Source organism: Pundamilia nyererei, unplaced genomic scaffold (genome assembly GCF_000239375.1).
Source record: "Pundamilia nyererei isolate P.nyererei 1_Seehausen unplaced genomic scaffold, PunNye1.0 scaffold00013, whole genome shotgun sequence".
Classification (NCBI taxonomy): domain Eukaryota; kingdom Metazoa; phylum Chordata; class Actinopteri; order Cichliformes; family Cichlidae; genus Pundamilia; species Pundamilia nyererei.
In genome coordinates this window covers 6,086,029-6,110,423 of record NW_005187414.1, presented here as the reverse complement: position 1 = coordinate 6,110,423, position 24,395 = coordinate 6,086,029, and the positions used below count along the sequence as shown (strand labels likewise).

Genomic DNA, 24,395 nt, shown 5'->3' with positions numbered 1-24,395 from the left:
GACTATGAACCTGACCAGCCTCGCCCTCTGGACTTCATTAGTCAGTTGACCTTCGCACCAAATCAGAACAAAGAAATGGAGGAGAAGATTCTTGAGCTCTACAAGTCCCACAGGTCAGTTAGGAAGTTCTTTTGAGTGTATTGTATATGAGTTTTATGTGTCTCCAGCTGTGCTTTTAAAAAAAAAAAAAAAAATTTCCTGTTTATATTTGCACAACTGGACATCACACCGATTTGTACAAGGGAGCTTCCGTTGCGTAGCGTAGAGCAGTTTTACAGTGTCTGTCATGTAAAAGTGATAATAATCCACTTGAGGGTAATCGAAATAAGACCTTATACCAGCTGATTAGAAACAGGGGTTATCTAAACCTAACAAGAGTAAGTAGCAGCAGTAGACGTTTGATAACATAGTCAGATTGTAGGCTCATGTTATCTGTCCTCATTACATCACAACATTTTTAATAGAGTAGAAAGAGATGCACAAAGCACTTTACCATTCCAACACAACACGCTGACTTTTAGGCAGCCTGTAGACGATTGACTGTGTTACTTCATCTTTTTCCAGAAAAGATTTCCAGCTTAAATTAAATTATCTTGTGGTTTGAAGTAGTGGTTTTTTTTTTCCTTTTTTACAATGTTAGAGTAAAATTTATGCTCAGTGTGTCTGAACTGCTACAGTGGAGGGCTGGTAAGGATAAGAACCGATTTTCATATTCAAACATTTCACATACGCAATAAAGAACTTTGTAGTGTAGCTATTGGAAGGCATTAAGAGACTATTTTCATGAACAAAGACTTCTACGTTTGTACGTTCGATTTGAGCCTTAACGGTACATTTAAACGGTACGACGGTACATTTAAGTTAAAATTAGAATTTAAAAAAAAACTTGCTATAATACCATTTAAGCAGAAAATGATCACTATATAGAAATATGAGCATTTTGAATTAACTGAGCCTTTTCTTTGCTTTTCAGGGGAATGACACCAGCACAGGCTGACACCCAGTTTCTTGAAAATGCCAAGAAACTGTCCATGTATGGCGTGGACCTGCACCACGCTAAGGTATGAATAAATGAATGAACCCTGTCCTCTCCATTGTTGTCAACATCTGTGGCTGAGCAGATTCTTTGATGTAGGGAGAGGGTGCTGGTGGGCCTGTGTGTGTGTGTGTGTGTGTGTGTGTGTGTGTGTGTGTGTGTGTGTGTGTGTGTGTGTGTGTGTGTGTGTGTGTGTGTCAGCTGTGCAAACACTTGGGGAGGCCATTACCATGGGAACAGCCAGTGTTTCTCACTGGGATAGCAGGTCATCAGTGTACTGCGTGCATGTTTTCATGTTTGTCTCAGTATGTTTGTGTGTCTTTATGCAGTATAGGCAGAAAAATGAGAGTCTTATAGATAGAAAGGAAGGATGAGAGATTGAGAAGGGGAAATAAATGGAGAACAGAAATAAGGCCAGAGTGAGATGGGGACAAATACTTGAAAGGGGCATGCTCCACTTTTTGCAACACAGAGAACCAAGGCAAAGATAGAAAAGCAGAGAGAGCCTTTAAAATGCGGAAAATCTTTTTTCCTTTTTTATTTATTTTTTTATGGCATACCAAAGATGTGGGAATTCAGGGAGTTGATCTATTTCTGTCCTGTGCCATTAATTTGTTGCACAAGTCTCAGAATCCCCAGGGCCCACAAAGGAACTGTTTCAAATACTGGATGTCAAAACATTTTAAAAGCACAAATGTAACAGACACTGAGTAATAGTATTTCAGGGAATTCATTATTTTAGCTGCGAAAAGGAAAAGATGGACACTAAAGAGAGATGCATTTGATTCGATTCCACCTTGTTCAACATTTTTTTTTTTTTCATTACAAATTATTCTTTTCAGCAGAATTTTCAGCTTCTTGGCCTGTTTTCAGTGGAATTTTCAGTTTTTTCATCTCCTTTTTGCAGAAAGTTTAACAAGTTCACCTCTTTTCAGCACAATTTTCAGCTTTTTCACCTCTTTTCAGTTACCTGACAACCAGTTTGGCTCAGTGAGATGAGTAGCAGCCTTGAGACCAGGAGGCCCGAGTTCACCCAGCTCACGGCAACATTTCCTTTCAGCAGACAGTTCAACCTTTTCTCCTCTTTTCAGCACAAATTTGAACTTCTTCACCCCTTTTCAGCAGAATTTATGGCTTTTCACCTCTTTTCAGCAAAAAATTCTGCTTCAACTGTTCTCAGCATGATTTTCAGTTTCTTCACCTCCTTTCAGCACATAGTTTTACTTCTGCTGTTTTCAGCAGATTCCACTACAAGGCATTCACACTGCATTTTCGCAGGAAATGCAACTTTTACTAGTTTTCTTTAACATTCCCTCTGTCAGTGTAACCAGCCAAAATATTTGAATGTAGCTGCAGCGCAAGGTCAGAGATCGATGAGCAGCTAATAGCATGGCAAGGCCATGTGATGTTTGTGTGCATGTGTCCTGATAAAACTGTCCATTATCCGCATATTGCATTCTCCATTAGTACAACAGATTTTTCCTGTGTTACTTCACTACTGTAATCAATACCATTAGCAGATGGTCTGGGAGCCTTAAAAGCTTTGTCAGTGTGTTAGTCTGCCAGCCAAATGCGTTACAGTTGTAATGAGTGTCACTGTTTGTGTGTGTGGTAATGGTGACCTTAAACAGTCTAATCAATCCATGCACAGTATGATCTGGCTTGGATAAATAGATGGTGTTTACAACAAATAATTAATCAAATTAATATATGTTATGCACATTTGTATCCTCACAGGATTCAGAGGGTGTGGACATCATGCTTGGTGTGTGTGCCAACGGACTCTTAGTCTATAAAGACAGGCTTCGGATAAATCGCTTTGCTTGGCCCAAAATACTCAAGATTTCATACAAGAGGAACAACTTCTACATTAAAATCAGACCAGGAGAGGTATGTATGCACACACGAATAAGGTTTACCTAAGCTATTTATTTTATTAATGTGCCATTTTTACTGTTAAGAAAACGTTTTTTTCTCACTGATATTGTGCTTGATAGACGGAGCAGTTTGAGAGTACAGTGGGATTCAAACTCGAGAATCACCGAGCTGCCAAAAGGCTGTGGAAAGTCTGTGTGGAGAATCACAGTTTCTTCAGGTAGACTGATGCATCCATACTGCCTGTGGAGTCACTTGTGTTATTTTTCTTGAAAAAAAGCTGTGCATCTTCCCAGGAAGTCTGTGAAGAAAGCGTATCTCAAAGTGCGTATTTGTTGCCTTAGACACAGCAGAAACACCCATATAGATAAACCTGATGCCCGTGTTTGCTTTGCGTGTGTGCACATTTGTATGTTGTGTTTGTAGAGATGCCTGAGTATTTCTTTCATATCCTGTTCAAGGAGGAGTTGCCTGGAAGCATTTTGCTTTCCTTACCCATAAACTTATAAATGTGATGATCAGTGTTTCATTGCAAAATAAATTAATCTGAATAAGCTTTAAAAGTCATGTTTCTCTCCAGTACCACCTCATCTCTCTCCATCTCTCTTTTTGTCACTAGGTTAAATGCACCAGAGCCTCCTACCAAGGCCCGCTTTTTGACTCTGGGCTCAAAGTTTCGTTACAGCGGGCGAACTCAGGCCCAAACCCGCATGGCCAGTTCCCTCATAGACCGACCGGCGCCCAGCTTTGAACGCACGTCTTCAAAACGCATCAGCCGCAGTTTGGATGGAGGTAACACACATGAATGCAACTGAAAGTGAGGCATATTTGATGTTTCAGCTTCATTCTGAACTACGTCGAATGAATGGACAGATGGAAGGAATGAGGGGCAGATGGAAGTAGGGTCATGGATTTAGGCATTGCGCAGGGTCGTGTGCATGTCTGTGTTTGTACTGATGGTAAATGCTCGATGCCTGACCAGATACAGGAAATAGCTGGAGCATATGTTTCCTGTCACACAGTGAGAGACGGAGAGGGAGAAAGAAAGAGCTGAAAAGAATAAATGTTCTGTGGATCAAAAGTATGAAAACTTACAACAGAACAGCAGAGTGAAGAGAAAAACGCCAATTGTTCACATTTTGTCAGCACAAAAGTTGTCATTAACATCAGATTTATAAATAACTGTAGTAGATCATCTCATGTAGAACGGTAATAAAACCAGCGTGTTCTCTATGTCTATAGAACTGTGATGTGGTTTTGGCTTTACCTTCTTTGCCTACACATTTGTTTTGTTCTGCTTTGTTATGGAGGGGTTCAAGATTCCCAGATTCCAATTCATGCAACTGTGCACCCCTGTTTAACATGTGGTTATACTGTTAGCTGATATCGCCCCCTGCTGGGTACATTATTCTACTGCAACTTGATGTTTTATACTTGAGTTTATTTTGGTGCATTTACTCTACTACACGTTTTTGATTTTGTTTTTTTTGTTTTTTAATAAAAGAAAGCTTTTTAATAGAGCTTTTATTATTATTTTTTAGCAATTATTTACTTGTTATAGTTATTTACTTATTGAAAACTTGCATAACTGTGATTGCTTTTTCTTTTGTTTCTGATCGCGTAGCACCAATGATCAGCATAACTGAGGCTGGCAGAGAATCAGCTGGGAACGGACGCGAGCCTCACCTGGAGCTCCACTCTGACTCAAAGGTGTGTTCATAAATCAGATGTAGCATTTGCAGGTACAAGAACAGAAATACGAGATAAAAATAGAATGTGTGTAGCTCAGTTCTATTTTTTTTTTGGTTGTTTTTTTAATTTATACCAGTGAGTCTATGTTGTCCCATGGAAACGGTCTGTTATATCAAATAGAAATACAGTATGTACTGAGAGCTATAAATCCAGAGACAGTTTCTGCTGTTTCTTGTTACTGTTGTAAGATAGGAGTGTTTGCTTGCTTTATGTTTCTGTGAAACGATGAATATGTGTATTTTCTTTTCCGGGTTTGCAAAACTGACACTAGAAGTTAATCACGTGTAAACATAACCATTTACGCATCACTGTTGATAATTTGTGGCGAGTCTCCTCCACTCTGTATGTGTGTCTGATGACGATGACTTCTTAACTGTGGCAGGTGAACAAAGTCTGTTATTTCTACTCTACATGTCCCCCGCTACTCATTTCATATGCAAGTGGGTTCGATCAATTAAAGTCGAGAGTTGGGCCTTTTTCAACGGTTTTCACTGGAATCTACAGCTACAAATTCAAATAGATTTTTCTTTGTCCATTTAGTGATCAGGAATAAGTGACTACTGAGACACTGCGATATCAACCTTATCTAAGGCCAGAGGACAGCTATTAATTTGCCTCCACAAAATGTGAATGTATACAGGAGTGGTAGAGGTACATAAACCAACAAAACGAAGAAAGCCTCATGTCTTCAGTCTCATATTTTTAATGGTTTTCTTATCAACTACAACAAGTCTTAACAGAGCAGCTTTTCAAGTAGTCCAGCATTTTGCTCTATTGGCCTAACTGCTGTCCTCTACTGAGGAGCTGTGTCCCTCTTATTCATAGTGCTCACTACTAACTTGAGCCCGTCTCTGAACAATATATGAGTATACACAGATTACTGCTGTGTGCTGCTGTGCATGCCTCCTGTTCCAGCTCCCTTTCCTCACTCCCTCCCGTCTCCTCCTTACCCTCGCTCACATCCCAGCACTTTGGACTTGGCACCTGTCTTGGCCCTTTCAGTGGTGACACACCCTGTTGATACTTTTTCTGCCAGCACCTGTGCCTACTGTTTTCTGCACCTATGCTCTACCCTGCTATGTTCACTTGTAAGCGATTGTGGCGTGTTGTTCACTGACTAATGTTTTGTCTCTTTCCCTCTCTCTTTTTTCTTTCACACACTCCCTTTTTAAAATTTTTATTTCTTTATTTTGCCGTTCTCACACCTCTCTTGCATGTTGCCACTTGTTGCTGCCATTTTATGAAATCTGAATAATTTTAATTTTTGCACTCGATTATTTTGATTTGTCATTTAATTTTAATTTCTTCATGGCTTGCTCCTTCACTTTGCGGGTGTGTGTATTCGGCGTTGTTTGATCTCACCCATCTATCCACTCTCTGGCTCTCTTGTCATATTGTGCCCTCCCTCATTTCCTGCTTTTTCTTCCTCTCCTCTTGTGTCTTCCTTTAATTCTTCCCTCTCCATCAGTCAATCTTCATGTTCCCCCTCTCCTTCTCCTCATCATCCTCACTCTCATCCATCCCACCCTCCCTCGACTCCATCTCCGAGCTTGACCACGTCCTTTCAGATATCTCCGAAGATGAAGATCGTATCGACGACGTGGACTCGGCACACACGCTGTGGACCCTCCCCTCAAACACCCTGTCCCTCTTCACTGATCAGCAGTTAGCAGATCTTGAGCAGCTCGCACAAAACCCACCATCCTCCCAAACATGCTCCTCAGAGATTTTGAAATCTGTGGAGAGCTGCCAGGCTCAAACCAGAGCAACAGCTGGACTGCTAAACTGGCGAAGCTGGTTCTCTCTGAAGGGTGTGGTTAAATATGTTTCTTTTGTGTTTGGCTTTCTCTCCGTTTCAGGAAATGGAAACATGTGTCTGGCCACAGGTGCATTTTCAAGATTAATGAAGAAACTGCACCTTTTTTCTCCTGCTTTGTTCATGATGATGTTTAAGTGGGTTCCAAAATTAAATATTTGCACCATCACTGCCTGGAATTATAGAGCCTCCAATATGATTATGTCCAAATTAGATCAAATCCTTAACATTTTGACATTTAGATGGACTCATTTGGTAGCATTTCTTATCCAGCATCTTCCTCCAAAGATCAGTAATACAGTTGCTGCTTTATGTTCTCGTCCAGCTCAATTGAGTTTACCCAACATATCTTCTCTCCATCCATCAATACTCTCAACCATTGCTTCCCTCTCCTCTCTCCCTGCTCGCCCCTTTTCTTTTCCATCTTGCGGCTCTCTCCCTGCCTTCTCTTGCTCTAACCTCATTGCATCTGTACATCGCTACCTCCTGAATCCCTCCCCTCTGTTTCTGCCTTGCCTGTTAGTCGTCTTCCTCCTGGCAGTGATGCTGACAGCAAGCCAGTCTGTAGTCTTAGCCCTGATTTTAGCCACACCCCTCGGTCTGACCCTGTGCTACTTGGAGAAAGTTGTCTCCAGTCAAAGAAAAACCGCTTTGCCAGTGTTTCTCGATGACGGGCCCGATGATCAGTCTGAGAATCAGTTGAGCTCTGTTTTCAACAGGCAGGCTTCTCCTCTCACACCAACACACACGCCTCCTCGCATCAGGCACCGCACTAATACAGAGGCCACCTGGATGCAAGAGATGTGTGATCCAGCTGCATAAAAGCAACATGTATACACCTCCTGGCCCATATTCCACTCCCTCACTTTGTGTTTGACCTCTTTTTGAATGCATATGATGTCTGTCACCTCCTTTTGTTCATTTCCCCCACCAGCACTTCCTCTAGCTGATATATATTTTTTTCTACCTCTTAATTCCTTACCGTGCAAACCCCAGTGTATTGTTTGAAGAAACAGAGTAGAATAAGATTAAATTAAGAGTTAGAACAGTGAGAAGACATTAAAACTGTATAGCACAGAGACAAATATTTACATTGCCAATATAGAGAAAAGGTCACTTTATTAAGAGTTTAAAATAATGTACAGAAATTGAGAGGAGAGCAGAGAGACTAAAAAAAAAGGCAATGGTAATGATTAGTGATGTTCAGATCATTGTCAGAGTAGTTGCAATTAGAGGTTATTAATTGTAGAGCTCTGTTGTGGTTGCTCTGTGTAATATAAAACTGCTTAATGTCCCTCTAATCAGATGTGGTGACGTAATTATATAAATTACATAAGTGCACTTTTAAGGCAGTATCGATTATTTTTAAAAGTTATTTTCAGTTGCGTAGTTCTGCATAGAAAGGGTGATGCTGAGTAACTAATAGTTGATCACATGTTAGAATTGTACATACAGTTGCCTCCAGATGCCTATAGCACCTGCCGCTTATTGCGTTTGTGTATAATATGTAATAAACATTAAGACTAAACAGTGTTACACCTGCCCTGATCCCTGACGTTCAGCACTCTGTCCTCTACCTCTCTGCACTGATCAAGTCATTTTAGACAAAACTCTTCTAGTGTTTCTGTAGTACCCATCCTGTAAACCTTTAACAGTTTCACTATTTTGGACTTTGAACTCATTATGCAGCTAAGTATAAACGTAAAGCTGTAAATATAAGGCTGCCTTTCAGTCATATGGTAGAAGTATACACACACTGTAAGCAGTTAGTAGCACCTTCTGTCTCCAGATCTTGACCACCTCAGCATCCTTTCCTGTTACTGTTCCAATGGGTTTGGTGCTAAGGTCACATGACCAGCAGTACTCCCTAACACTAAAGGTTGCTGTGGAAGAAAATAGCTTTTCCCATCATCCATTTCACTCTTTTCTTTCTTCGTGCCCTTGCCTCCTTCATTTTGTCCTGACTACCATCACCTTGACTACGACACTGAAGGTTACGGTGGTGGACGTAAGCCCTGGCGATGCAGAGGCCATGCCCTCCCAGGTCTGTAAGGCCTGTCTTTACCCAGCATGCTTTGCAAATATTAAAGAGATCAGAATAAATTGACATTATGCAGCTAAGAACTAGTGTGAAGTGTTTACAACATTGGTTTTATGTTGCAATGGAGCAAACCTGTCCTTATTGTCTCCTCGACTTTACCTCACCAGCACTCACCTGGATCCAGTGAACTTGGCCCCCCTCAGGTTCATTCATCTTATTGGTTATTTGGTTGTGCATTGGCCTGTGGCCCATGTGGGTTGGTTTACTGGTTGGGTTTATTCTTTTCCCAGGGTGAAGTTGCCCTGACTTGAATCTATGGAGGTAGTTTGGGGTTTCTTTTTTAAACAAGAACCAAATCTGGAATTTTATAACCTTAAAAAAAAGTTATTGACTCATGTTGCAGTAATTTAAATTTATACCTCATGCTCTACATTTGAATTCCAGATTGGGTTTGACTCTTAAAAATAGATCTGGGCACTTTCACCCAACTGTTTTCACTTTCAGATGCTCTGCTGTGGCTTACAGTTTCAGTCTGGTTTCTGGTTTGCACCTGAGGTTCTTTTCGTTATTTTTGAGTTTTCCTGAAAGCGCAGTGTGGTTTTGATGGTTTGTGTGAACATCTGTTGGTGTTTTGAATGCTTTGGATTTTGCATGTTTACCATGGGTACGAGTATCAACAACTGTGACATTCATGAGGAATACCAAAATGAAAACATTTGTGCTTGTACCCATCATCCAACGTTCACCCGAGACATTTGGGACATTTTTGGTGTCAACATCTCACTTTTTTTTGGTTATATGTAATTTTTTTTTTTGTTGTTTTCATTCTGTTAGTTTTGTTTTATTTTATTTGTGCACTGAATTTTCACCATACATTTATTAATTTCTTTTGAATTAATTATTATTTTTTTCATTGTGTGCTGTATGTCTGCCTTCCAGAGTTCGTTGAGAGTGCATGGGGACAATATTTATGTGAGGCACAGTAATTTAATGTTGGAGGTTGGTACTGGTATTGTCCGATGGCTGATAATGAGACCTACATGTTTCTGTGTATTCTGATGCCATCAGATCTACAACTATACTGTACAAGACTGCTGCCCTCTCGCACTCTCAGGCTCTGCGTGCATGCCCGCATGTGTTTGTGTGTGTGTATGTTTGTTAATCAACTCTGTACTCAGGTCCAACATCAACAGTTATGATCTTGGAAAGTTGAAAACATTTCAGTGCTAGTTGTCCTCATTCACATGGCAGCTCCTTTGAACAGCTCAACTTGGAAATTTCACTGTTTTTGTGATAAAACACAAATGTCACCTAAACAAGAACCCAATCAACATTTCTACATGTGGAAAACTCACAAGTCATCACCTAATTTGTCCCAATTCAACTCAGATATTTGGCATCTTTCAGCTTGATAATGTAGTTTCCACAGCTCTTGAGTTTGTGGGGTCTTTGTTTTACAAAAAAAGAGCTCGCTTTCTTTATCTGTCAGCAGTGGATGCTAAAACAAGCTACAAGAAACCGCAAGACTGATCACACATTTCATACAATAGTTGTAGTTTTGTGCAGTTTTTGTCCTTTCATTTTCTCGTTGTTAGTTTCAGATTTGGTCTTTTAAATTTCTGTAATATTAGTCGGAATGTTAAAAATTATATTGCATTAGAAACAACACTTTGTGTTGGTAGTTAATTTTTTGTCTGGTCACTGAGTCCTGGGACAACACAATGAGAAAATGAGCTTTAAATGCACTACTGAGATTGTTTACAACATTTAGCCGTTATTTGATTCTCAGTAGTCCTCAACAGTTTGAATTAATCTAGCCAAGTATTATGTGATGGTTATGTTTGTAGCCAATGTTGTCTGAGGGATAGAGATGAGATTAAGGGTTTTCCTGACAGATATAATCCCCAACTAAACACTAAAAAGATTTGCGTATGTGCACAACAGCAACATCAGCCTCTTTAGACCTTTATTCTTCTCCTTGCTCCTTGGAATTAGTTGAAGTTGTGTCAGAAACCTCAGTTTTGTATCTGCACAACAGTACAGCAGAAATGGGCTCTTGCAGAAAATTTCCCTGACTGAGTGTTCACAATGGCTGCTCTGTGAATTGGACTGATGGTGACTTAAATGCATGCTCTGTGCATGTTGATTGCAGTTTTTTAAATTTTATCTTGTTGTATTCTGGATTCTCTATTGGTCAGAAACTTTGATTATTGCCAGGCAGCTGTGTCTAACCTGACTAATCCAGCCTCCCTAACACACACGAGGAGCTTTCTTCCTGTTTTCTGGTGATTGGCTGCCAAAAAGTCAAGTGATCTGTGGTGTGATAACATACTAAAACAACAAAACCTGTGTGTGAAGCATGGGGCTGATAGTGATCCGTTGCACTAGAGTAGTCTACACACTAATCAGTGTTAGCTGAAATGTTAAACGTGGTTAGAGCAGACTGAACAAGTATTTTTCTCCTCAGTATGTTGTGCCAGTGTCTCTGTGTTGGATTAAATCCTGCAGCCTTCTCAGTACATTAAGAAAATTTGTCTAATTTATCTCAATTTCATGAAATGTCTCCATGCTTGTGTGAATGAGATGAGGAACAGATGGAGGCAGACCTGGTGGAAAAGATACCTGATGTGTAACAAAACAACTATTACTAATGACATTAAAGTCAAATGGAAAAGTGAAAACTAATACTAAACTAAACAAATAAACTAATAATAAGTAAGCAGTCAGATAGGAATAAAGGGTAAGGGAGAGGCAGACTAGCACTACCAGCTCCATGCTCTGCAGATGCCATTCCTGGTCTGTTTTAAGGGAAAAGTCCTTACAAGATGGTGGGCCTTGTTTCACTGCAGCTTGCTGTAATTCATAAGTAATCAGCCGTCATGCACCAATTGTGAAACAACTCCAGTAAATCAGTATTTTCAGTGATTATCAAAAGACAACTTAGCTGTTTAAATGTCTTATAGGTCTTTTTTTTACACTATATTTCAACCCGTCGCAGATTTGATGTGACAGAATTTGCTGATAGTCTGATACAGTCAAATGATCAAAATCACCGATATTGGCTGATATGTGGGTGCATCGCTAGTGATAAGTCATGTATATGATTTCAAGGCTTTTTAAACAATGCTGCAGTGAAGCACGGCGTCCATCTTGTTTCCCTTCATATTGACAGACTAATGTTCCTGTGACCACAATTTTTCCCTCCCCGTCCCTTTCTCCTTTTATCCGTCCCCATTTCTCCTTCACTATCCCCCTCCTTCTTTTCCTTCCTTCCTTTTCCCATCATTTTTCTGTCTCTTGATCTTGCTCTCCCTTTTTTTAAACTCTCCTTCTACTCTGGCTTTTACTTCCTCTTTTCCTCTTTACTTCTCACATCTCTTACATCCCATGTTTCCCACATTTCTGATCTTTCATCACTCACATTCATGTTATTCACTCTCTGCCTGCCTCCTACCTCCCCTTATACCTATCCTTTCCTCCCCCTCCCCATTAGGACCATGATAAGACCCAAGAAGAGGTTCTGAAACACCAAGCTAGCATTAGCCAGCTAAAACGCTCCTTTATGGAAGCTCCACCTCCCTCTCCTCCTCAGCCCAACCAGTGGGAGAAACGGCTCACCTCCTCTCCTGCTACGATACGTTTGCAACAGCAACAAGTGGTACGTCTGTCTGGATGTTTTTGTCACTGCAAGACACATGAACTGCAGATAGTTTAGTCTACAACAATAGTGCAGGCGATGGAGCGTTATGCAGAGGATTTCAGTTGTGTCTTTTGCTGTAGAAACACAACATTGCAGTCCCTGTAGTAAAAAAAAATGTTTTGACCTTTTTTTTCTAATTCAAAGTTTTCTTCTTTTTGTTTCGGAGCGCAGTCTGTATCACTACACCCACTGCTTTCTTTTTATCGCTTATATTTGAATGGGTTTTTTGGAGTGTGCCAACTTTATGGCAGCAGATTTTTAATCTGCACTCTGTTACTTGGTGCCGTGGTGGTGTTTCCACAGCGTGTTCATTATAGCTCATCCATCACTTAACGATAATTTCTGGGTTTTCCTTTGAAGAAAACTGACCAAACATCTATAACTGTTCATTCCCTCCCAGCAGGACTGATGTTACGTTGGAGTTTTGACAGCACATGGGTTTCTACTTCATTTCAGTTCTACTCAAAACCAATTTTCTGATTTCTGTCTGTTTCTAGTTTACTCTGTAATAGTGGTGTAACAATTCTTGAAATCCACAGATTTGTGCGTACTTTGCACTTTTGGATCCCCATTAGCTGACGTCATGAAAGAGTAGTAACTTCTTTCTCTTCTTTTGGCTTTTCTCAGGTTATCCTATTTAAGATCTTATCTTCTAATATACACTTTGAATAGGTCTTAGCATCCACAGGTTTACACACTTTACTAAGAGTGTTGCTCAACAGCTGTTTCCCATCCTATATTTACACATCCTTATAACAGCAATGCAAAAACTGCTGTTACACATGCCAAAACAGTCCTTTACTGTGAAGTTTGGCTAATATACACACAGGAAGCAGCTACTAGCTTAACTACTCCTGTGGCTATCATAAGAAGTGACTTCTAGAACTGTTACACCTCTACTATGTAATCATAAAGCATTTCTTTGTAAATCTGTATGCTTTTGAGGATGATTTCTCTTTTGGCTTTTCTCCTATATAAGATCTTGTCGTCTGTCTCATTTGTTCATGCTTCTGTGTGTCTTCTCTCTGTCCTTTTTATTGTGTGTTGCTATAGAGTCTTGCAGAGGAGATAGCGTCAGTTCTTTTCAGTAGACACACTGACATTGGACTTGATTCAACTGCTAAGGCTTCCTGCATTTTTCCTGAACCACCACTAGATGCTGTTAAAACTACAAGTTCAGCTGCTACTTCTTCTTCCGCTGCTGTCTGCAGTTTTTCTGCACCACAAAGGCCTCTTGCAACCCTATCTACCGCCCTCTCTGCCACTGAGGTGCATCTGCTACTACCAAGCATTTAGGAGTCGCTTTACTTTAATTCAAAAACATAAACTACTCAGGATTGTTGGTTAAAGGGGAAGTTAATACCACAATCAAATATACATGTTTTTTCTAGGCTGTAGTGCTGTTTACTTCGTCTTGGCTGTGAACACACCAAAATTGTAATAATGACACATTTACTCACCTGGATGTGAACTCTATGAGCCATTTTCTTTGTACCAAACTACACCTGCCAACCAAAGCAAGGTAGATGCTTCCTTCTGCACAGTGATATGGCTAGATAAAACTACAATCTAGAAGAAATACATGTATTTTTGATTTTAGGGTCACCTGTACCTTTAACCCATTGTCTTTCTGTTTAACTTGAGAGTAAACTGACATTTGTAATTCTTCAGGTATCTAAGGATGCCTGCCAGATGCGTTTACAAACCAAAGGGGTTTAAGATGCCCATAATGCCTGCTGTAGATGCCGGATGAATGGTAGCGATAATTAGTTTGTGACGGCTCCATTCATCCCAAAAGAACGGGCACACAATGACCATAATGCATTTAATCTAAACCTACTCATCTATGAATGGGTGCATGGCTTTGTTTTTTTTAACATTTATTTTTCCCATTTTATTTTGCTAGTGATTGTAAATATGTGTGAATTTAATGCTAATGTACTAATCTGCTCCGTTTTAGGATCTGTGCTTAAAAAATAAATATATTAAAAGCAGCAGGTATTGAAGCAGCAGCTTTCGTAATGTAAAAAGAAAAGCTGAAATGGCAGCCAAATAATGTGCTTGGTTAGTGGCTTTTTTTAAAGGAGCTTTTAAAACTACACAAAAAGGTTTTCAAGTGAGGACTGAATCCATTATGATGTATTTTCGTGGTCGTCTCAAAGATACTGCTGACTTCAATACCACGCTTCTTTTGCCTTTTTATGTATGTGAAGATAACCTTTTTTATTTATTGATGGGGTATTCTCTTTAATCCATCTTTCATCTTTTTGTTTTACCTTTTCTTTTTGGTTCTTTTATCCCGTCTCTTTTCCCTGCTTCAGGGAACCTTATGCTTTATGGGGGTTGCATGAAAAAACAGTCCACCAGGCACAGAATAAGAGACAATAAAAGTGAGGGGGATTGGGCACAAATAACAAAGGCAGCCCATTTCCACATGCCGTGATAACAGACATCTTAATACTGCTAACATTGATGGTGTGTGATTAATAATGTCATGCTAACTTCTCTGTCACGCAGGTGAGTGTGCCCCAAACAGAAGCAGCAACAGCTGATAACGCGATCTCTGATACCAAAGAACCCGCAAAGGTGGTCCTGACCTTCTTCTATTAATTCCTCCAACCCTACATTCATGACAATTTTTATCCATTACTTTCTTCATGCCTTCATTCATTTTCCATTTTCTGTTCCTGCTACACCCTTCATTATCTGTCCTCCCTTTCTTGTCTCTTTGTCAACAGTTCTTCATCTTCTTCTGTTGGTGTTACTTTATTATCTTTTAACTGAGCTTAATTTTTTCCCATTTGTGTTCAATGATCATTTTATTCTTTTGTTTTCTTGTCTCCATGCGTTTGTTGTTGTGGTGTGTGTGTGCGCATGTGTGTTTGCGCACTTCATTGTGTTTGTGTCTGTGAACCGGGTGTACATGCGTGCTTGTGTGTGTGTGTGTGTGTGTGTGTGTGCGTGTGTGTGTGTGTGTGTAGACAACCGAGGTTGAAATCGAGGAAACTGTTGTCGTCCAAGAGATTTCCAGAGCTCCCAAACCTGGACTTGTCACAGTTGCAGCCAGTACCCCCGCTGCTCCTTCTGCAGAGCAGGAAATGAGGGAACAGGAAGTGGAAGTTCAAGAGGAAGCGGTGGTAGTTGAGGAAGCAAAGCCGAGGAAGGAAGAGAGCATTTCATCTGAGAGCGAGAGTGAAGAAGAAGCAGAGTACCATCCATATCTCCCTGTGTCCATCTCTCACACACAAATACCTGAGGAGAAGGAAGAGGAAGAAGAGCAGGAGAAGCAAGAGGAAGATAAGACGCCAGAGCTACAGGTGTTGGCTTCAGATGCTTCTTCTCTTCCAGCTGAAGTCATCCAGCCTGCAGAAGAAACCCGTCGAGAAGAAGTGGAGTCCAAGAAGGAGGACGACACAGAGACAGAGAAGACAACAAATGCCGAGGAAGAGAAAGAAGTTGAGCGTGAGACTGAGGAGAGCACAGATGATCCGATGGTGACGCCCGATGAAGCTCCTAACGGCCTCACCCTGCCTGAGGAGGGTGTGACTGTAATGGATGCTCGTGCAGAAGAAGAGGAGGAGCCTAAAATGAACGGAGAGCCCTCGCTCACTGAAGCAGAGCCGCTGCCACAGGTTATTTGTTGCTCTGAGGTAAAGTCTTCACTGGGCCGACTGCGGAGCTTCCCCGGGCTTTGATCCCTCTCCTGCCAACTATAGAAGCACCCACTTTTTTCCTTCCCTGCTTTTGAGAGCGCCGGTTTCCTTCCTGCTTGTGTGAATATTTAAGCCCCATGTACATCCTCACACTCATCTTCATCCTATGAAAATTAAAGCTTTATATTAGTATGCTCAAAACTGCCGAAACCAAGGAGCAGTGCTTTAAAGTTACAATTCACCACCATTGTTTTGGTGTTCATATTAATTCACCTACATGAATATTTTCAGTCTTTATTTTAATTTACATAAACATACATTTGACTTTCTTTCATATCTGCTGTTGTCAGATACTATTCATGCCATTATCATGTCCCACGCAGTGTGGTGTGTTGCTACTGTTTTTTTTTTAGTGTTGTGAAGTAAATGGGGCCTAAGTGGGAAATGCATGGTGCTGTTAGGTGTGTTTTTGTTTTGTTTTGTTTTTCTTTTTGCTTTGCATGCTGCATTTTGATATGTGCGTATCCTCGGCGTGTTTGGCAGTGATGCTCCTCTTTCTGTTTAATTGGCGTGTTGTGGTCGTCACAGTGACAGTGTTGTGGAAATCATCATTGCCAACCACTCATCTTTGTACCTTGTTTACATTATAGTAGCTCTTTGAGTCCCGCTTGTCATATTGGCTCATTTTTTTATGCACGTTGGTACAGTGCTAGGCTGCATGTGAACGCCAAAGATATCTCCATAGTTGTCCTTCTGCCGTAGCTCTTTTTATTACATTGCATTGCAGATGTTGTCTTACTTGTGTTTCTCATGGTTTTGTCTGCATGGCTTTTGGAGCTCTTGCTTCTGTGCATGAGTTTTGCTGCAGTGGCTCACATGTGCTGTTTACATCTACATGTACTGGTGTTTCCTGCGCAAAAATATTTTCAAAATGATTATGATAGAAGATGATTTTGAAGACAGATTTGTCAACTGCATAGATAAAAATGAATTTTTTTCCCCATGTCTGCCTCAGGTTTAATATATTAACTCTCTTCCCTCCCCCCACTCCTCACTCCTCTCTCTGCTCCCTCCCCAGCCGCCTGTGGTAAAGACAGAAATGGTGACTATATCAGACACGTTTGCAGCCCAGAAAACCGAGATAGCCACTAAAGAAGTGCCCATCGTACATACGGAAACCAAGACCATCACATACGAGGCTGCGCAGGTGCAAACACGAGAGAAAAAAAACGGAGAAGCTTGTTTAGTTTTTCCCCATGTGTGTCACCATCCGTGGTTCATATTGTTTGTGTGAAATATTTAGACCGATCGTTGCTACGTCAGCATTCTCCATGTTCCAAAGTGCTTCCTTTCTAGCTACAGTGCATGACGCCATCTTTTCATTCTGCTCCTACAGGAAACGAGTTTTATTTATTTATTTATTTATTTTAAACATCAGCTAATGATCTCTTTTTGTCTCTCTCAGTTGGATGGTAATGGTGATGGTGAGCCTGGAGTGTTGATGACTGCTCAGACAATCACCTCTGAATCTTTGTGTACTACAACAACCACACATATTACCAAGGTACGAACAGACACACACCCTAAAACACACACGTGTTCATTTCTGTTGAGCCTGTGTCTTTGTGACATAGGGTACTTAATTTCTTTCTGCTATCTTAATTTAAATGCTGTACTGCAGCCATTTGCAAACTTCCCAATTTGAAATGTGGTGATCTTTTGTTGCAGACGCTAAAGGGCGGTCTATCAGAGACGAGGATTGAAAAACGCATCGTCATTACTGGAGACTGTGACATCGACCACGACCAGGTCAGTTTTCAGGGACGCAGCCTTTCCCCTCTGCTTTGCCTCGTGTTCCAACAACTGGGCTCATGGGGTCTTTTCTTCCCACCAAACGTGGATGGTGTGAAAGTCTCTAAAAGAGTCATCTTAGATAAATAAACCACATCCAAGTCCAAACTTGGCAGCTTTAAATTTAAGATCCTTGTTCTGCAGATTGACTCATAAGGAAATAATTTTCTCTCATTTAGAAGATTTAAGAGAATAGATGGGTTTCTGGGACATGTCAATCATGTTACTTGCAGTCTTAATGCTACGTTTTATTTTTGAATCACTTATTTGACTCACGCCATCAGATCCACCCATATTCCACTCATTGTTGGAATCTGCTGCTGTGACTTCTTCACCACATCTTTTCATGTATAAAATGTTGGCATACTGCTTTTTTTTCCTCCTGCAGTGACTAATTTCACATACTATGCTTTTCTGTGATTGTCACATTTCCTCAGTGACAATCAGAGTACAGTAAAATACACACTGCACAGAGGAGATCGCATCTCAGTTAGTCCAGTCCAGATGTATGAAAATTGATCTTTTTTAAATATTTTAAACTAGCTTCCTAAAGACCCCAGCAAAAGTAATTGATCCATTCTGCCAGCCTTAATTTGAGCCATCTCTTAATTATGCATGGCCCTGAGGTTGGCAATTTTTTGCGCACTGTTTGCCAGATTCAGATACTTAAAAAGCAATACCAAAAGTCTCATTGTCCATATTGGGGTGTAGCGATACAGGTACTTAGGCAGTGCAACATTTGTTGAGAGTGGTTGCTTGCAGGTTGCCACGGTCTCCAGTAGATAACATGGAAAACTCCAGAGAGAACTTTTCACCTGTGTGAATAGCTTCATGGGAATTCATGTCAAACTGCATGTAGCCCTGAAATGTTTGGGACGGTAAATGTCTCTTTCATCTCTTTGCATGCTCGTCTTTTTGTTTAAGTTGCCTGTCTGGTTTAATTCGCTGGATTTACACAAAAACAACAGATTTGGATATCACTGAGATGGGTTTTATTTGAGTGAATTCTTCTTCTAAATGCATTTTACTTGATCCGAAGAAGTAAAATGTCACACTGACTGTAAATCCAGCACATATGTCTTTTTCTGTTTGCTTCTTCTTTTATTTTTCATTTAACTCCACCATTTCCCCCCCTCCTTCCCCCTCCACTGCCTGCTGTGCTCGGTGCTTCCACCATGTGGTTGCCCATCGGTACTGCAGGCACTGGCCCAGGCCATTAAGGAGGCCAAAGAGCAACATCCTGACATGTCTGTTACCAGAGTGGTGGTTCATAAAGAAACTGAGCTGGCTGAGGAGGATTGACTGAACTCAGGTAATGATAAAAATAGTAGCTTATCATCATCATCATCATCATCATCATTATTATTATTATTATTATTATTATTATTATTATTATTATTAATCTTTTTATATTTGATGGGGAAAGGTTTATTTAGCGGTGCATGTGGAGAAGCTGCTAAAGAAACCAGCTGCCATCACACATGCTGCAACAGTTGAAAAGAGAAAAAGGGAAAAGAGGCATTAGATTTTGGAAGGAGTACAAGGAGAACATTTTGATTAGGAAACCAGTGTCGTTTCATCATCGCAGTGCCCCAGGCTGATTACTCCCCCACCCCCTCTCTTTTTCCCCAGAGCTGAAGGGCCCGTCATGACTGTTTTTTCTTTGTCGAACGACCTTCATCACCCACGACGATCAGCCTTGACTGACGGGAGAGGAGGAGGAGGAGAAGAAGAGGAGCTTAAAGAACAGGGAGAGAAGGGTTTGACAAATGGACCGAAGTTGCCACTCTCTTCCTTTCTTATTGTCTGTGGTGCGATCTAAATCCCTCACTGCAAAACCAAGAAAAAGAAAAAAAAAATCTCTCATTGTTTCTGAGGGAACAAAAAGAACCACTTTGTTAGCATAACAATTGTAGCTTTTAATTTTTTTTTTTTTAGTTGTGCTTTTTCTGTAACTGTTTTATAAACAGATGATAGCATGTTTGTCCTCTATCACAAAGATGAAACTAGGGATGCACTGATAACCAATCTGGATGAAACTGTATCCTTGCATTGATCATTTTGTACCAGTACTGATGACCTTCAGCTAACGTTTCTTACAAAAACAGCACGCTGAGATGCTCAAGTAGAGAAAGCTTTTTATCATAACAGTGAGGTTATGCACCTGTACTTGGGTTCCGGTGCATTGGCATAGAAAGGTAACTTGTTAAATTACAGCTCCCCCTCTTGCTTCATGGTGATGTAAATGGAGAGTAATATAATAGTTTATAAGGAACATGAAGGAAACAGGATGTCACAACTTGGTCTGCTCTTTTTTTTAATTAATATAACACACTCACTCTCACATATTCACAGGTGAATGGTAGAAACGTTGCACCTCACATTATCACTTCTACTTCCTGATCATTAGAGAAGAGCGGGAGCTGTAACTTCAACATCTGCAGGAGAGTCATCCAGGTCTTTTGGTTCTGTTATTTCTTTTTTTTCCTGTATAGTTATTATTCATCCACATTCCTTGTGTGTGCAGCCGCGTGAGTGCATTTTCAGTTCAATTCACTTTTTTTTCTAAACTGGAAGAAGAGACGGGTTTTGAACATTTTAAATAGGGTCGGCTAGCTTCAGCAGTAGTTCGAAAATGTAGGTGGAATACATTCCATCAATTTTACAGTTTTAAAATTTTTTTAAGCTAAACTGAAGGTGGATTTGAACTGAAAATGACAACTTCTGCACAGTAAAAATGAAGGTTATCAATGGGAGCAGCTTTTTACTCCCCAGGCTCGTCCACTGTACGACACTAACCATTCCCGCTGGGCCTGAGGGGGAGCGAGGGAGACATAAACTGACTTTGGATTGGGAGACCGGAGCTGTAAAGTGAAGGATAATTGGGAGATTGCCCGATAAGTACCAGGGAATAAAAGAGAATTTGAATAATAATGCATGTTTTCTTGCATCCCACAGTGAAGTATTTTAATATTCTGAAGGCTTAATGCATAATGCAAAATTAATACTGCTATTTAAATTATTCAGAATGAGTTTTGTGCTCCAACTAGCACAGGTACCAAAATGAGGATGACTTGAAAGGAGCTCAGACTCAAATTAATGCAGCCTGCTAACTCTGCCAAGGAGCCCGTTTGCCGCCGTAGTTCAGCTCAGTTCATCGCCGGCTTCTTTTCATACCTGCTTGATATGATAGAGTATGGGATTAAATTCAGCATGTCTTCACGCAGTTTAATCCTCCAGGAGTCTCGAGTGAGTCTAGGTAGGACGCTACCACGTCAATTGGTTTGAGAGCGTGTGGACTATCTCTGCTCATACAGCGCGTCGGGCTGCTTTGTAACTGTTTCACTACAGCTAAACGTTTCTCTGCATGTTCTTTTTGTTTTTATTTTGGTTACATTTCATTCAGCCGATTTCCACGTTGTTCACCACAAAAAAACCACAACGCTCTGAATCTGTCACCACACTTCAAACTGAGGCAAAAAAAAACAAAAGTTACAACGCACCAGCCAAAATGCAGCTTAAAGGGAAGTGTATCAGAGGGTTTGAAGTGCTCTTGAAACCCCCTAAATGGAAACTCATTATGTTTTATTCATTTTCTGTCCTTTTACTCTGCAAAAAACAAAAAAAGAAAGTGAACTAAATTGTAGCTTTGTGTAAATATTGGGGGCATTAAATGTGCTAGGTGCTTGGTCTTGTGCATTTACTTTGATGCGCATTTTTAGCATAAGCAGCAAAAAGGCAAAGTCATGTTCTCCTGAAATTTAGCTGATTGTAAGTGAAGAAGTGCCACTGACTTAGTATAATAAACATTCCACCTTAGACTGGTCTGGATTAATCTACGTCTCCCTCTTTGACTGGACGTGTTTTAAATGGGAGACAAAAGGATATTTTATTTCATTTTTAGAAATAAAAAAGGAAGAAAAAACTGCTAATCAGCTTTTTAACTTGATGAGTAATCACTGCCCAATTTGACCCATTTTAAAACTTTTGTAGTTAAGCGTGCTCATCAAACTGAGAGCTGAAGCTTTTTTTAAATCAGGAAACGCAGGTCTGAGCTCTACTATGCAGTTAAATGACATTCCACGAGGGGGAAGCTTTAACCTCGAACCCTCTTGTAAAGAGACAAAGCAGCAGAAAAGCTTTTTTTTTTTTCTTTATAAAAATGTAAACCGTGCAACACTAGGCAGCTTTGGAAGCTTTTGATGTTCCAAAAAACAAACAAACAGAAAAAAAGCCTTTGGTAATATCACAGTGACCACATTTGTAGATTTTTCTTTTTCATAATTTCTCATCTTTTCTCTGTGATCTAGTTGTTTAAAAGTGGGATTTCTTGTTCCCCCTCCATTTTGCATATTTGTAAAATTGTTGCAGTGTCGTTGTTTTTTTTTGAAAACCACTACAAATGGAAATTTCTGCCACTGTTTTCCTTTTTGTACGTTTAGCCCCAGCTTTAACCGCTTTTCCGGGTTCTTCTGGGCTCTCTTAACCAATCACATGAGCTTTGAGGCTGCGGAATCGGATTTTCCCAAATGTGTCATGTTACGTTAGGTTACACCAAGAAAAGTTTTACCAACCTCTACGCCTGTGAATCCACATCAGAGAACGTTAAATCCACATGGTGTCATAGCAGGTTCTAATTGGAGGATCCTCTGAACACTTAAATCTCAGGCTTTGTTTCACACTCTGGAGAAATGGGAAACCAGCACAGTTTTTATATTTTATTAATAAAATAAAACTCACACAAACAAAGGAAACTTTACAGAAACTCATTTTGGAAAACCTACCAACTGCCTCATTGCTCTCTGTTAGCTAACCAGTGATCACCAGTAGGGTTTTTTCTGTCTAGCAGCTTAAATGTCTTGTATCTCCCCCCACACAGCCACTCCTCCCCCCCTGTGTAACACTGTTTAAATAAAGGATTGTTATACTCGCTTCATTTCCTCATTCATTTCCTTGGAAGTGTGATTGAAAATGTGTGCAGCATATTTATTAGACATAATACCTAAAACTTAAATCCATGTGTAAATTATGCTTTTTAATTCATGTCAGTCGGGTGAGGCAGACGACGTCGGTGTCTTCAATGTCCAGCATGGTGTGGCCCCTCAGGAGAGAGCACATAGTGTCATATACAGAGGGTGTTCCTTCATTTGTGTTAAAATGTGTCCGTTCATGACTGTCAGGCGCAGAAATGAGATCCAGCATTTCTTCTGTGCCGTCCTCTGTGGACATGCCTGTGGGTGGTGCTGATGGAGCTTCTGTCCTGCGCTAGCTTCAACAGATCAGCGTCAGCTGTGGATGAAAGATTAGAGATGAATTTCAAACTTTGACCACAGAACAGTTTTCCACTCTGTCTCAGTCCAGCGTTCATGTTCACGTATGGCTTCGTCTTTGCACGATAAAGCTTTAACCTGCATGTGTGGATGGCACAGTATTCACAGACAGTGATTACAGGAAGTGTTCCTGAGCCCATGAAGTAGTTTCCGTGCCAGAATCATGTCTGTTTTTAACACAGTGATGGCAATTAACCTAATTAGTTGCTAAATGTTCCTCTGGCTGTTTCTTTTACTTTCCCCCAACTTTGACACACATTACTGCCATTAAATTCAAAATGAGCTAATATTTTTCATCAAATAGTAAAATGTCTGTAAAACTCTTTCTACTGTTGTGATTTGCCATCTAGAACACAGACCCAGATTTGTTTCTCACCAACATAAATAGAAGCTTTGTGTAATTTGAGCACCACTGACAAACAGTATGCGTTTGATTACCTGTAAATGATTGTAATTAGCATGCGAATAAACAGCAGACAATGTAAAATCACTAAAAATTGCACACTTTCTTGCTTTGATGCCCAATCACGCCCAGCAGTCATTCCCACATGATTGTCTTTTAAAAACGGGTCACAAAAGAGTCATATTTTCTCAAAAAGCAGCTGGAGTTCCCTATGATTGATTTTTCTACACATGAATAATCTTTTTATTAATATATCCACTTTGAACCAGAGCAGATGGTGAAAGCACAGCCATGATCATAACAGGATGTGTGCACATGTCCTTGTTTTACGGCCGCACAAAGAACAAATGGGTCCGATTTATCCGGCAAAAGCAACACCTGTGCACACATATAGATGAAGGAAAAGGCATGTTTCCAGGTTTTTCATGTGTTGAGTAATCTAAAGCCTGTGGCAGTTCTCTCTCACTACGCATCCACAAAAACCAGTCCAGTGTAACTAATTGTCAGAGTGTCGTTTAGTTTGGGTTCTTTGTTGTTTACCTGTGGGTCACGTGAGTTGTAATATACTGTTCAAATAATACTATGAGTGAGTATGAGAAATGCCCACCCTGTCTGAGTTTCCAACTGAGGAGGATGATCAGTGCTAGCAGCAGCAGAGAGACAGACAGGAAGAGCATCAATCCAAACAGCCACACTGGAAAAAAGCTGCCTGCATCACTGTTTGACATTGTGATGCTTCCCTGCAGGAACAGAGCCAGATCAGCCCAGGGAGAAGTCAGCACAGCCATGTTAGTCCTGTGAAGCAACAGAAACGGGGAGAACATCAGGTCTGCTGTGGCGATATGATCGCAGAACACATCAACGCGAGTACTTTAATGTGTCGGACCGACTACAGCTAAGTTTTAGGTTAAATAACAAATAAGTAACAGTAGTGCTGA

At 40.5% G+C, this 24,395-nt stretch overlaps 1 protein-coding gene across 1 annotated transcript in view; it reads left to right on the top strand.

The window, feature by feature from the left end:
• Window positions 1-22,656, top strand: part of epb41l2 (erythrocyte membrane protein band 4.1 like 2) — a 50,446-nt gene extending 27,790 nt beyond the window's left edge. Inside the window, exons 10-26 of the mRNA XM_013908701.1 lie at window positions 974-1,061; window positions 2,774-2,926; window positions 3,034-3,131; window positions 3,531-3,703; window positions 4,536-4,621; window positions 8,473-8,523; window positions 8,688-8,723; window positions 9,460-9,519; window positions 12,014-12,178; window positions 13,274-13,489; window positions 14,738-14,806; window positions 15,202-15,870; window positions 16,952-17,080; window positions 17,339-17,437; window positions 17,602-17,682; window positions 18,925-19,036; window positions 19,357-22,656. Of these exons, the coding sequence (XP_013764155.1) occupies window positions 974-1,061; window positions 2,774-2,926; window positions 3,034-3,131; window positions 3,531-3,703; window positions 4,536-4,621; window positions 8,473-8,523; window positions 8,688-8,723; window positions 9,460-9,519; window positions 12,014-12,178; window positions 13,274-13,489; window positions 14,738-14,806; window positions 15,202-15,870; window positions 16,952-17,080; window positions 17,339-17,437; window positions 17,602-17,682; window positions 18,925-19,026 (2,275 nt within the window). The 3' untranslated portion in view covers window positions 19,027-19,036; window positions 19,357-22,656. The remainder of the gene's footprint in view (window positions 1-973; window positions 1,062-2,773; window positions 2,927-3,033; window positions 3,132-3,530; window positions 3,704-4,535; window positions 4,622-8,472; window positions 8,524-8,687; window positions 8,724-9,459; window positions 9,520-12,013; window positions 12,179-13,273; window positions 13,490-14,737; window positions 14,807-15,201; window positions 15,871-16,951; window positions 17,081-17,338; window positions 17,438-17,601; window positions 17,683-18,924; window positions 19,037-19,356) is intronic.
• Window positions 22,657-24,395: the final 1,739 nt, after the last annotated feature.